Here is a 13,613-nt window from a genome sequence, read left to right as displayed (position 1 = left end):
GGAAGTTAAACATCTAAAATGACGTCCGACTCACAGAGGAAGCGGGGCGGATGGTGTTCTGCAACTCCGCAGCCTGCCTGGGCAGAAGGGTTCCGCGCGAGCGAGTGCCGGGAACCACGTGGGACCAGGGAGTGTTTCCGGTGCCGGCGACAGCAGGCGCAGTAGTAGCTCAAGCAGCTGGAGGGGTGAGAAGATTTCGGGGTCCTAAGAGGAAAGGGGAGGGTAGTGGGGTCAGGGGAGCGGGGAGGTGAAGGGATCGTATGAGTTCCTATCTGAGAGGTGGCGAAGGGGACTGAATGGGAGGGAAGGACCGGGGAGCGCCACTCGACAGGTACAAACTTGTCAGCGCACGTCTCACGCCACGTGGACTCGCCTTTGTCCGTGGCTGCCTTTCCCATCTGGCCGCGACGACAGGGGTCGCGCCTTATTTGTAGCTGTCAAGTGCAGTGCTGGGCACGGAGTTGGCGCTCAGTGTGGGCTTGCAGAATGAATGACAGCTGTGTGTCAGGGTGGCTGTGGAGGGACAATTATAGGGACTGTTTCTGGCTCTTTAGCCCCGTTTTCTCCTGGTGAATCCATGCTTGTCTCGAGCTTCCAGCGGGAGTTCTCCACTAATCCTAGAACTTGGTCTCTTTTTCTTGGAGGGTGATTACCAAAGATATTTGCTTTGCTCTTATTGACTGCTAGGCGCCAGGGACAGACACATCCCTGTATAATGGCAGCAGACCAGTGGGGAAACAGACACACAAACGTAAAATTCAAATATATTGTTACGGTTCTGAAATAGGTTAAAGTACAGGAAGATAGAGCCAGGAAGTAGACGCTCACAGAAGGTAGTGTCTTTCAAGGTGAGGGGTCTCCTGCTTTCTCATCTTGTGGTGGCAGAGCCGGTCTTTAGCCCAGTCATCTCTGTAAAAAGAAAGATCTGGAATAGATGTTTTCTAGGCTTCCTGCGTGATGTCCTGTATCATATTACTAATGGCTCTAATTCTCCCACAATCCACAGTTTATTGGTTAGAGTATTCATTACGTCTAACGATGTAGCATAAATTGCGTAGGGTTGGGAAATCTGGATTTTGGCCCTCATTCTGGTGCTCTAGATCTGTTTCCTCATTTGTAAAATGATGGGGATTATAATAAAATAATCTGTAAAGTTGCTTCCACTCCTAATACCATGATATGTGTGGCAGTAGGTCAAACCACATTTCATACTGCCTTGTACCAGATGTCACTTTCACATTATCTGTGTAGTTTTTCTCATCTGGATAATTCAGAAAGACAATGTCTTTTTTTTTTTTTAAATCCCTTACCTTAGTTCTTTCACAGTGTTGGGTATACAGTAGATGCTTGATAGAAGCTTATTAAATCAAATGGGGTAGAAATTATAACCCCTGCTTTTGGACTCCTCTCCACTCTGGAATATTCGTTCATACATGAGGAGAATGAGGAGGAATTGGGTTTTTACTGGAGAGACTTGGAGCTGACATGACAGATTTAAACCGGATTTATGGGGGTAATCTGTTTGAGAAAGATAATGACGTAGGCGGGATATTCAGCGCTGTTTCATCCCCCACCTGTCTATCTCCAGGACCATGGCCAACACTGAGCGCACATTCATTGCCATCAAGCCCGATGGGGTCCAGCGCCAGCTCGTGGGAGAGATCATCAAGCGTTTTGAACAGAAGGGATTCCGCCTTGTTGCTATGAAATTCATGCAGGTTAGTGGCCTTCATTCTTCCTACTCGTTTGTCTATTTTTCCGTCATATAAGGGGACATTGTAGGTTAGTGTCTCTGTTTCTCCCCTACCATCCTTTTTAGACTTCTCCATGTAGGGTGAACACAAATGTCTTGAAACCTGGAAACTCCTTGGTGGCCTAGCATCATGGCTGAGTCTTGGAACAAACCAAGTTATTTGGGACTTTAGGAAATAGCTTCCTGCTTCCTTTAGCAGAGTTCCACATTTACTGCAGTGCTGTGACTTTTTTTTTAAATTTTATTATTTATTTATTTATTTTTTTTAGTGCTGTGATTTCTGACTCAAAGCTCTGAGCATGTTTGAGCTCTGCTCTTGAGCTCCCTGAGCAGATAATTTTAGAAAACTCTCCCCCCTCCTCCACTTTGAGGAAAGTTGTTTTCACCAAGGAAATCTTTCCATCATCATTCACTACCCACTTAGTGTCTAGCATCTACTTGGCACTATCAGGGCATGTGAGGGGAAACTGGTTTTGCTCTTGGGGAGGCCCACCTGAAATGGCAGAGTAGACACTCTTGAAAGACACCTACAAAACAATATTTCAAAAGTACAAAGGATTGATTGGCCAAGAACTCTTCTTCAAACAAACCTGGGAAATGAGAATTTAAGTTCTCAAAGCAAATACATTAGGGACCATCTTTTTTCCTATTAAAAGAGTCAACTTTGGGGGCCAGGCCCGTGGCTCAGGTGGTTAGAGCTCCATGCTCCTAACTCTGAAGGCTGCCGATTTGATTCCCACATGGGCCAGTGGGCTCTCAACCACAAGGTTGCCAGTTCAATTCCTCGAGTCCCGCAAGGGATGATGGGCTCCGCCCCCTGCAACTAAGATTGAACACAGTACCTTGAGCTGAGCTGCCAGTGAGCTCCCAGATGGCTCAGTTGGTTGGAGCGCATCCTCTCAACCACAAGGTTGCCGGTTTAGACTCCCGCAAGGGATGGTGGGCTGTGCCCCCTGCAACTAGCAATGGCAACTGGACCTGGAGCTGAGCTGCGCCCTCCACAACTAAGACTGAAAGGACAACAACTTGAAGCTGAACAGCACCCTCCACAACTAAGATTGAAAGGACAACAACTTGACTTGGAAAAATGTCCTGGAACTACACACTGTTCCCCAATAAAGTCTTAAAAAAAAAAAAAAGAGTCAACTTTGGACTCCTAGTGCATCTTAAATTTAGTTTGATTTACAATTTAGTTCCTATGTGATGCAGTTTAGAAAAACTGCTTTAATATTAAAGGGAGTAGACTGATGATAATGCTGAGGAGAGAGCATGTTGGAATGATTAGAGCCATGTGTTTTCTGAAGAATGAGTTAGAATCTGTCACGTTGCTTGGTGGTATGTGGGAACAAATTAAGTTTGCTAGAGAGCAAACCATCTGCTTAGTGATTCCAACTCAACTTCCAAAGCAATGTTTTCCAGAGAGTCTACATATTATGTTAGGTTGGAAGGTAAGGTGAAATGAAAGTATTGTTGACCGGGCATTTACCATGTGCTGGGCACATGTGTTAGCCCTTATGACAACCCTGAGAGGTGCTTATTCCTATTCTCATGGTTGTTAGTGATGAGGAATCTGAGGCTTGGAGATGTGAAGTCATGTGCCTGAGGACACACAGTGAGGCAACGGGGATTTTAATCAGGTCTCCCTGACCCTACACGCTTACATTTTCTCCTTTCCACTGAGTTTCCTGACAAGAACATGGGCTTGGTGAAGAGTGGGAGGAGGGGTAGCTGTCATGAGTCTACAAAGTTATTTGAATCTGATGTGGAGGAAAGAGGCGAGGGAAAACTTGAGGTCACCCTCCCCTCAAAAAAAAAAAAAAAGCGCGGGATCTGTTTTGCAGACTCAAGATAATCAGAACCAACTAATAGAAATATGAGAGGGTTTTGGAAAGGGAAGATCAAGTCAGTGTGTGTTAGCAGACTACCACTATTAGTCTTCCATTGGGATTGAAAGGGCCAGTGAGCGTGAATTGCTAACGTGGAGTGATTTATATGGCTGTGTAATTTTACTTTGGCAAGTGACCATCAGTGAGGGCTGAATGTTAAGATGTTCCGGATGTGCTTTTCGACAGCAAATCTCCCCTTTTTTATATATCACTGAAGTGTGCACTATGTGTCATACAGTGTAGTCCTATGGACCTGAAAAAACTAAGGGACATTGGTAGACCCTGAAAAAGCGTATATGTAGTGGCAGAGAGAGAATACAGATGAGTGGAGTTGGGATTGCTAAGCAGATGGCTTGCTCTCTAGCAAACTTGATTTGTTCCCACATACTAGCCATGCAATGTGAGACATTATAACTCATTCTTCAGCAAAGTTATTTATTGCTAGGTGTCATGCACTTTTGGGTGGCCTGCAGATACATGTGAGAATCACCTGGTTATAACCCTGGGCCTTTGTCTTCTGAGTAAATGTGAAGTATCGCTGAGAAATGGCCTGGTTCAGTTTGCCGCTCACCAAACGCCGAGACCACTTCGCTGACTTCCCCCTAACATTTTAGTTGAGTCTCGCTCTGGGAATGGAAATTCATTGCACTGTTAGATTTTCTGTCTAAAATGAGATGGCTGGATTTGATGCTGATGTCCTGTGGTTTTATTCTGATCCGTCAAGACCAATAGGGGGAAAATTGGTACAAAGCTGAAGCACTTTCAGTCATGGTCACTGCCCCCCATGGTAGTGGTGAGAATGGATTGGGTTATAACAGAATCAGTGAGCTGAGAGCTCATGTTTTAAACAGCTGGATAGGTGAGTGGGAAATAACCAGATTGCTGGTTCTTAGATCGTTTTTGGAGCCAATTCTCATTCCGTATCTTGTGGAACAGGCTTCTCCAGACCTTCTCAAGGAACACTACATTGACCTGAAGGACCGCCCATTCTTTGCCGGCCTGGTGAAATACATGCATTCAGGCCCAGTGGTTGCCATGGTGAGTATGCATGTGCGGGATGTTGATGTGAATGACTCAGTTGGGAGGGAAGAGTAAGTGTTGTGATTCCTGCTTCTGATGCCAGGTCCTCAGTGATGCAGAGGACTGGGGCTGGGAGGATTGGACAATGAGGATATGAGTCAGGTCCCTGACCCGCTAAAGACAAGATACATTTGCTTGCTGAACTGAAGACTCACAGCTGGGAGAGATCAGGACGGGTTTGCCTGATTGTAAGCTTCTGGAGGGCAGGACTTACTACAGTAATTCTCAAGTGTGTATTGGTTGTCATCATTCTGCCAGGCTCTTTTCTAGACACGGGGGATACAGTCATGAATGAGAGAAAATAGGTACCTGTTTTCATAGCTTTCCTTGCCTACACATTTTGAAAGGGGTGGATGGACAGATAATGAAGAAATATATATATATATATATATATGTATATGGCTAATGACTAGTGATATGCACAGAAATGGAATAGGATTATGCGAGCGCAAGTGACCACTTTAAATTGGGTGGTCAAGAAACATGACTTTCAAGCTGAGATCTGAATGAGAAGGAGTCGGCCTCATACAAAATCACAGTGAAGAGCATTCTCAGCCACGAAAATAGCATGTGCAAAGACCTGGTGGTGGAGACTTTTGGAAGTACAGAAAGAGGTTGGAGTGGCTGAAGCCTGCTGGGTGAAAGAGATGGTTGGATGAGGTAAGTTCAGAGGCACAGACAGGGGCTGGATCATGTAGACTTGTATTGGCCATGAACTTCATGAGTGCTATGAAGTTTTACACTTGGCATTTAAAAAGGCCAGCCACTCTGGCTGCTGTGTCAAGAATGGATTATAGGAAGGCAAAAGTAGGGACAGGGAGACCAGTATTCTCAGTCCTGGAACAAGTAGATGCTCCATAAATATTTGCTCAGTGAATGAATGTCATCTTAAGGGGCCGGTTACTTTTTTTTTTTTTAATTAATAGTTATCAGATTTTTCTGCTGAGATTGGTTTTCTTCCTTGACCATATCTTCTTTTGTCCTTGGAGGTGTGGGAGGGGCTGAATGTTGTGAAGACAGGCCGAGTGATGCTTGGGGAGACCAATCCAGCAGACTCTAAACCTGGGACCATCCGAGGGGACTTTTGCATCCAAGTTGGCAGGTGGGAGTTGGTGCTTTTTACTCTTTTCCAAAATATGACTTAGGTGCCATAAGAATTTGGGTTCCTGTGCTTGGGGATGGACATGATACCATATGCAGATCAATTTTAAATCAGTTCATTGTTTTTCTCTCTTAGTTAATATTTGGCTTTGCAGGCTCTTTGCCTTTGATTGTCAACATTACTGTGGTTATGCCTCTGTAAAGAGGGTAGAACCTGGTACAACACACTTTGCTGGCTAAAGCCCTTTCCAAAGGCTGTTTGCATGAGTGTTGCTAGAGGGTGGGATATGAGAGGACATTCTTCATCCTACATCAACGGCAGTCATGGGTTTTTCTTTTGACGCAAACTAATGACATGGAGCTTTGTTTTTTTCCCTACTGCAGTGGCTATAGGCTTTCTGGCAATGGGAGTGTGTGGGGGGGCTTCTGGGCAATTAAACCCTTCTGGTCTTGGTGATGTGGGCATCTCTTTCCCCATCCAGGAACATTATCCATGGCAGTGATTCCGTGGAGAGTGCGGAGAAGGAGATTGGCTTGTGGTTTCAGCCTGAAGAGCTGGTAGATTATAAGAGCTACGCTCAGAACTGGATCTACGAGTGACGTGAAGGCAGCCTACACTCCATTTTTCTCTCCCTCCCACGGCAGGGGACCAGGCTGTACAAATCTACTTATTTCTGAGAACCTCCTTATAACCTGGAGGGACACTCTTGGAGGTGTGAGTGCTCCCTGAACAGTGTTATGTGATACCACCAGATTAAAATGTTTCATCCCAACTAGGATACATCGAGTTGGTTACTTTGTGTTGCTGTATTGCTTTGTATTCTTTTTTTTCTTTTTCATGTACTCTAGCTAATCTGAGCTAATAGAGTATAAAAACAGTGGTACCTCAGTTTTCGAATATCTCTGTTGACAAAACATTTCGGTTTATGAACGCCATAAATTTTATGGATCTATGGTATCATTAGATAGTAAAATTCATGCTAAATTTGCAGTTTTAGGGATTGATTTTAAAGGTCTGGAATGGATTAATCCATTTTGCATTACTTTCTATGGGGAAACCGTGCCTTGGTTTTCGAATGTTTCAGAACTCGGTCTTCCGGAACGGATTACGTTAGAAAACTGAGGTACCACTGTACTATCTAAATTATTTATATTGGCCTGACAGATCACACATACACACACACAACATTTTTGCCTGTCCCTCTTCCCCCCTGCATCCAATCCACTCTTGGCACTGAGACTGTCAACACGCTTCTACCAAGGATTTGCTAGTTTGTGTGGGGGAGGAAGAGACTTTCCTCTACCCTCAAGTTTCTTCTGGCTGGTCTAATAATCAAATAAGCATGAGACAGATTAGCGAGAGAAAATAACCAAATTTAATTACATGTGTATGGGAACCCCACATACATAAGACAGTCAGACTCCACATGCATGAGAGATTCAAAGACAGAAAGGGAAAATGGGTACATATGACATTCTGAGCTAGGGATGCGGTAAGCTGCCTTGGGGCATCGGAGGGTCATTGCAGGGGGAGCCAATGTTCAGGAATTCCTTGTTTGCTCTGCCATGTGGGTCAAAAGAGGTTATTTCTGACAATCTCTTCTTACGGACAGGGCCCCTAACTGAAGTTCTAGATAGTCAAGGGAGGGGCATAAGTTTCTCTTGAGCCTGCCACTAAAGTTGCCTTTAGCTCAGAACAATCCACATACCACAGAGGCACGCACATCTTGTGATAACTCTTTCTGAACCCTCGTAGTTGCCAAGACTGTCCTTGGCACAGAGGATTCACTGGAAGTAAAAGGTACCCCTTCTATCCTTGAGAAGGTCTCAGGGGCTCTGTGGATGGGGGGGGGAATGGGAGAAGTTGTAACTAGAAACAGAAAAGCTATGTGGATAGTGGGCCTGGGTCCCTGGGATTGCCTCAAAAGAAGGAGAAATCTAAGTAGCTTTGATTTGTTAGGATGTTGATTTGGTTGCTTTAACAGAGACAAGATGGAAATTTGCTTATCTTTTACTTAAAAATCCAAGCTGGAGTTCTAGTGTAGAGCACTGACTATAGTTAACAGCACTAGATTGTTTACCTGACGTTTTCTAAGAGGGTAGATTGTAAGTGTTCTGACCTTCCCCCACCCCCAAAGGAAAGAAAATGGTAGCTGTGAAGTGATGGGTATCTTAATTACCTTGGTTGTGGTGATCATTTCACAATATATATCAAAACATCAAGTTGTATACCTTAAATATACATATACGTTTTTTTCAATTATACGTGAATAAACCTGAAAAAAATAAAAAGGCCAAGCAGGTGGGTAAGGAGGGCTGGTGATGGTGGTTAAGGCTCTGACCCTGGAGGTTGTCCAGGGATTCAGATGGTTCACCATCTCTGTGCCCATTTCTGCAAGTTGGGAAGGGAAGTGGAAGCTTACTCCTTCCTTTTAAGGGTACAACCCTGTATTTACCACCTTCACTTGCCCTCACATCTGTGGCCAGAACTTAGTCATTGGCTGTATCTAGTTGCAAGAGAAAGTGGAAAATATTATCTTTATCTGGGTAACGTTGTGCCTCGATAAAACTCAGGAGTTCTGTGAGAAGGGAGAAAGAGACTAGCTACTGGGGGACAACTATTGATTTTACCACAAACTTCAGCAGGTTTTCTCTCGTTTTTTCTCCGTGTTCATCTGGCCTTGGTAGAGGCAACAGATGGGAGGGACTGCTCGGGAGGAGGCAGAGGATGAGAGGTGAGGTGGGGCTACCGTTATGTTTTTTCAGCTTTATTGAGGTGTAATTGACAACATTTAAACATATTTAAAATGTACATGATGTTTTGATATATGTACACATTGCGAAAGGATTCCTCCACATCGTGTGCTACCTTTTTGGGGGCAGCTGAAGGGTAGATGCATTTCTGTTTCACACGAAGTATGGCCTGTTTGGTGTGGGGGTGAGATAGGTTTCACAGGTAGGAAGGGGAGGAAAGAAAGCTCAATTCTGGGTGGATGGTGGAAGCAGATGGTATTGACCGGAAACAAAACCTCAAGACCAGGAGCAGGTTTTCGTGCGTGTGTATGTGTTTGTGGGAGACAGGAAGACAGGAGTTGGATGTGCCTAGTTTTACTTGTGGGACATACAGGTGGAGAAGAAATCACTTCCTGCCCCAGGAGCCCTCACTTGCGGCCCCAGCAAACCTGGGGCGTGGACAGAGGCGTCCGGCTGCGTTCGGCCTCGCGGGTTGGGCGGCGCGGACCTGGGGGTGTGGCCGCCGCTCGCCCCTCCTTCGCAGGCGACTCCGGGTTCCCGGTGGTCGCTGCAGGTCTCCGCTCCGGTCCCGCAACACAGCCACTGCCCGCCCGCCAGCTCCTCGGTAAGGCGACGGGGGCGCTTTCCCATTCCCACTGCCGAACCCCCCTCACCCTCTCCTTTCGCGTCGGGCGGGTCCCAGTCTGCAGGCGCCCCTCGTTCCCGCAGGCCCCCCTCGTTCCCGCAGGCCCCCCTCGTTCTCGCAGGCCTCTGCGCCGAGTCCGAGCGGGACCCCCAGACTCTGAGCCCCTGGGGACTCCTGGCAAGTCCCCTCAGGTCTTCAGAGGAGCTGCAGACCCGGGCAGGGCGGAGGCGTCCGGGAAGCCACGTGTCGCGCGGCGGCTGGGGCTGGTGCGCCCGCGGAGGGGCCGGCGGGGCGGCCCGGGCGGGCGCGCGCTCACGTGGGCTCCCGGGCTCGAAGCCCGGCCCGGCCGCCGGGCCCTAACCTTACCGCTCACCCTCAGGACCATGGCCAACACGGAGCGCACCTTCATCGCCATCAAGCCGGACGGCGTGCAGCGCGGCCTGGTGGGCGACATCATCAAGCGCTTCGAGCAGAAGGGGTTCCGCCTCGTGGCCATGAAGTTTCTTCGGGTACGCGCCCTCCTCCCCTTCCCCCTCAGTAGCTCGGTCGCAGGGGTTTTTCCGTCCCGGCAGCGGCTTGTCAGCGTCTCTTTTCTGGTCGGAGTCCCCGTTTGCTTGCTAATTTCGTCCACGCGGGAATCCCTTTGCCCTCTGCCCTCTGCCCTGTGCCCTGCCGCCCGCTGGCCCTTTCCCGAGGCCCTGGAACACAGACGCCCTTGGGAAGGTTGACCGGAGGTAACGTGACTCCTGCTCCGGGCCGGTTTCCGTCCGTGGGCTGCGCTGCCGGGAGGGAAGAAAGCCTGCGCCCAGCGCCCTCCCCTGGCCCACGTGTGTCGACCTCTGCCCCAACGGAGGCTTGGAATCCTGTTGTGCTTTAGCTCGCAACGCCGAGATGATTGAGGTTTTAGGTGGGGCGTCCCTTCCTGTGCAGGCTCCCTTTGCCCTAGGGCAGTAATTGTGTTTCCGCATTAAATTTGGGGCACACAGATGTGGACATTCAGGGATAAGTATCTAAGTACTGAAATTTTAACCAAGCTCATCAGTGAGGCGGAGAAAGTTTAAACGGCCATCGTGAAGGGTCAGAGGAGTCGGATATGACCTCCATGTGGCATATTTCTTTCATTTGCAGCCAGCACTTACCTCCCTAAATCTAGATCCTCAAGCCACCTATTTTAAGGATTATAACATACATATCATAACATCCATAACATCATTGACAGGAGGGAGTCTTCATGATCAGAACAGTATTTCTGCTAAAATAGGGTCAGTTTCATGGTTTGGATTTTTTGTTTTATATATATACACCTTATGAATGTGAGCTAAAATACTAAATTGGACTTTAGAGAACCTACCATGTTAATGGGAGGGTCTGAGAAGGAGTGGAGCCATATTTGAGTCTTGCCAGTGTGCTTCCTAATTGATACCTTCCCTTCACTGCCAGGCCTCCGAGGAACTCCTGAAGCAGCACTACATTGATCTCAAAGACCGGCCATTCTACCCGGGGCTGGTGAAGTACATGAACTCAGGGCCCGTCGTGGCCATGGTAAGGGCTTGTGGAGGAGGAGGGGACGGGAAACCAAGGGCAGTGAGGGCTCCCATGTAACTGGGCTTGCTCAATGCCTGCTTGTCCCCTTTTTAGACATCTTCCCCATGCTACTCCAAATTCCTCAAATTCCTTGTTTTACAAATGGAGACTGCTGGAGTTTTTTTAGTTAACAGAGCAGCTAGGAGCTTGGGACTTAAAAGGAAGGGGAATCAGAACTTAGAAAAAGTTCTCTGTAATCCCATGCTAGAAACAAAGCAGTCTTTTTCTTCCTGTGGCATTAATGTCCAATTGGGAGTGAAAAGAGAAGCAGGTGAGAGTACAATTGGGTGGCACTGAAATTGTTAAAATGTACTTCCTGTTCTGTGAGGATGACCTTTTCTTTGTTTTTCCCTGGAATAAACTTTCCCCCTTTCATGTTCATCTTTGCTATCTCTTATGCTAAGAGTCTTCTGGCTTACCCTTCTCAGTGATCCTTTTCCAGTTTGATCACTTTTCTTGAAATTCATCACTATTTCTTCTGTGTCTGTGGCTGCATAGGATTCTTTAGTGTTGTTTCTCTTCAGCTAGACTGGGAAGTCCCCAAGTTGGGTAGACTTTTTCTGTGCTAGCAATATGCTCCGGGAGAAGTATGGAGTATTTTACATATCTACTATCTACTAGGGTTAGCAGAGACTCATGTCACCGATTGGTCTGATTGAGGTGTGCTGTTAGGTAGGGGTAAATGTTTGTTCCTAATGGTCCTGAATGGCAGATCTGATGCAATCCCTTTTCCCTACTGTCAAGGTGTGGGAGGGGCTGAATGTGGTGAAGACAGGGAGAATGATGCTTGGGGAGACCAATCCAGCCGATTCCAAGCCGGGCACCATTCGTGGGGACTTTTGCATTCAAGTTGGCAGGTAAGTCCTGATTGGCACTTACGACTTTTTCTCAAAGCCATTCATTCAGATTTTATTGGGGAACATTGGGGAACAGTGTGTTTCTCTAGGGCCCATCAGCTGCAAGTAGTTGTTCTTCAATCTAGTTGTGGACGGTGCAGCTCAGCTCCAAGTCCAGTCGCTGTTTGCAAATCTTAGTTGCCTGGGGCACAGCCCACCGTCCCATGTGGGAATTGAACTGGCAACCTCATTGTTGAGAGCTCACGCTCTAACCAACTGAGCCATCCGGCCACCCCTCCTCAAAGCCATTTAAATGGGGTATAAAACAAACATTTTTGGCATATCCCAATTTTAGAAAAATTTGAACTTTTAAGTTAGATGGTAATTACCAATGAAAGCATTCAGTCTTAAGTAGCTACTTCTCTAGACTACAAATTTTAACTAAGACATTTGCACAAAGGAGCTGCATGTGGTAGGTCATGTGTGACACAGCGGAAGCGTGGAGTATGGGGAAAAGAAGGGTTCTAGCTTTGTGCCTTTTGTGGCGCTATGTCCATGAGTCTGTCACTTAACCTTATTTTGGTACCCTCACCTATACAAAATCTGTACAAAAACTAGCTATGAGAGTCAAATGGAGTAAAGGGATTGTCAGTAAGCATGAATGTCTAGGTTGGGCTTTGCAAATTAGTGTTGTAAGAAAATGCTCTTGATAATGAATGTATCACATCTAGTTTTGATTTTGGTCTGGGTTGGTGTGGCTATTCCTGTATTTTTCAGAATTTGAGAAGGAATGTTTTGTGGCACAGCATTCTTGGGATATATGTACTGTTTTGAAAGAGGGTGGGGGACTTGGAAGCATAATAAAGTTGAACCCAGGGATTTTTTTTTTTTTAAGATTTTATTGGGGAAAGGGAGCAGGACCTTATTGGGGAACAGTGTGTACTTTCAGGCCCTTTTTCCAAGTCAAGTTGTTGTCCTTTCAATCTTAGTTGTGGAGGGCGCAGCTCAGCTCCAGGTCCAGTTACCCTTGCTAGTTGCAGGGGGTGCTGCCCACCATCCCTTGCGGGAGTTGAACCGGCAACCTTGTGGTTGAGAGGATGCGCTCCAACCAACTGGGCCATTTGGGAGCTCAGCGGCAGCTCAGCTCAAGGTGCCGTGTTCAACCTTAGTTGCAGGGGGTGGAGCCCACCATCCCTTGCGGGATTCCAGAAATCGAACTGGCAACCTTGTGGTTGAGAGCCCATTGGCCCATGTGGGAATCGAACCGGCAGCCTTCGGAGTTAGGAGCACGGAGCTCTAACTGCCTGAGCCACCGGGCCTCCCCCCCCAGGGATGTTTTTGATTAAGTACTTTTATAGGAAAAGAGGAACTACTTTGGGGGTAATCTCCTGCTTCAAGTGGCAATTTGGCTGAAAAGGTCTGCAGAGGCTGTACTTTGCCTTATCCGTTAAACAGACTTTTGCACTTTGAAATGTGGTAACTAGCAATTTTTCTCTTTCTCAGGAACATCATTCACGGTAGTGATTCAGTAAAAAGTGCTGAGAGAGAAATCAGCCTATGGTTTAAGCCCGAAGAATTAGTTGACTACAAGTCTTGTGCTTTTGACTGGATCTATGAATAAGAGGTGGACACAGAGCACGTCTCCTTCAACACCGCCTGGATGTGTCCCTGGATACAGCTGTTCATTCCACTGACTGGCAGCAGTAGGATCGATCTTTCTTTTCTAAAGCATATTTACCAATAAAGCCTTTGGAAACTGGGTGCAGCCTGCTGTGCTTTCTTGATACGAAGCTGGAAGAAGTGACTTGGTTCCTGGCTAGAGTAGCGTTCTTCAGAACTAATCCTGCTTATTATTATGGAAGAAGGATCTGATCCTTCTCGGCATCTGGGTGTACCGAGACGCTAGGTGGGAAAGGATTGAGGCTGAAGAGGGCCACATATGGCACTAGTTGTGTATCTAAGGAAACTAGTAAGGAAATCGTGAACATGATCAA

The 13,613-nt window shown here is 46.9% G+C and overlaps 2 protein-coding genes across 2 annotated transcripts; both read left to right on the top strand.

Moving 5' to 3' along the window:
* The first annotated feature begins 28 nt into the window (after window positions 1-28).
* On the top strand, window positions 29-6,599 carry LOC109447035 (nucleoside diphosphate kinase A). Its single transcript, XM_019731001.2, has 5 exons — window positions 29-185; window positions 1,589-1,718; window positions 4,576-4,677; window positions 5,709-5,821; window positions 6,303-6,599. Exons 2-5 carry the CDS (start codon window positions 1,593-1,595, stop codon window positions 6,418-6,420), a joined length of 459 nt encoding a protein of 152 aa, XP_019586560.1. The 5' UTR covers window positions 29-185; window positions 1,589-1,592; the 3' UTR covers window positions 6,421-6,599.
* Window positions 6,600-9,021: 2,422 nt separating this feature from the next.
* LOC109447036 (nucleoside diphosphate kinase B) lies at window positions 9,022-13,379 on the top strand. The gene is made up of 5 exons (XM_019731002.2): window positions 9,022-9,178; window positions 9,579-9,708; window positions 10,640-10,741; window positions 11,528-11,640; window positions 13,123-13,379. Exons 2-5 carry the CDS (start codon window positions 9,583-9,585, stop codon window positions 13,238-13,240), a joined length of 459 nt encoding a protein of 152 aa, XP_019586561.1. The 5' UTR covers window positions 9,022-9,178; window positions 9,579-9,582; the 3' UTR covers window positions 13,241-13,379.
* The last annotated feature ends 234 nt before the right edge of the window (window positions 13,380-13,613 follow it).

Source organism: Rhinolophus sinicus, linkage group LG15 (genome assembly GCF_036562045.2).
Source record: "Rhinolophus sinicus isolate RSC01 linkage group LG15, ASM3656204v1, whole genome shotgun sequence".
NCBI lineage: Eukaryota > Metazoa > Chordata > Mammalia > Chiroptera > Rhinolophidae > Rhinolophus > Rhinolophus sinicus.
The sequence above is the reverse complement of the archived record's forward strand: the minus strand, read 5'-3'. Positions and strand labels throughout refer to the sequence as shown.

Bases quoted from the DNA above. Each gene is read 5' to 3' on its own strand.
- LOC109447035 (XM_019731001.2), top strand. From the start codon at position 1,593: ATGGCCAACACTGAGCGCACATTCATTGCCATCAAGCCCGATGGGGTC. The intron at 1,719-4,575 runs GTTAGTGGCCTT...CTTGTGGAACAG, and splicing joins TTGCTATGAAATTCATGCAG to GCTTCTCCAGACCTTCTCAA. The intron at 5,822-6,302 runs GTGGGAGTTGGT...TTCCCCATCCAG, and splicing joins TTTTGCATCCAAGTTGGCAG to GAACATTATCCATGGCAGTG.
- LOC109447036 (XM_019731002.2), top strand. From the start codon at position 9,583: ATGGCCAACACGGAGCGCACCTTCATCGCCATCAAGCCGGACGGCGTG. The intron at 9,709-10,639 runs GTACGCGCCCTC...CTTCACTGCCAG, and splicing joins TGGCCATGAAGTTTCTTCGG to GCCTCCGAGGAACTCCTGAA. The intron at 11,641-13,122 runs GTAAGTCCTGAT...TCTCTTTCTCAG, and splicing joins TTTTGCATTCAAGTTGGCAG to GAACATCATTCACGGTAGTG.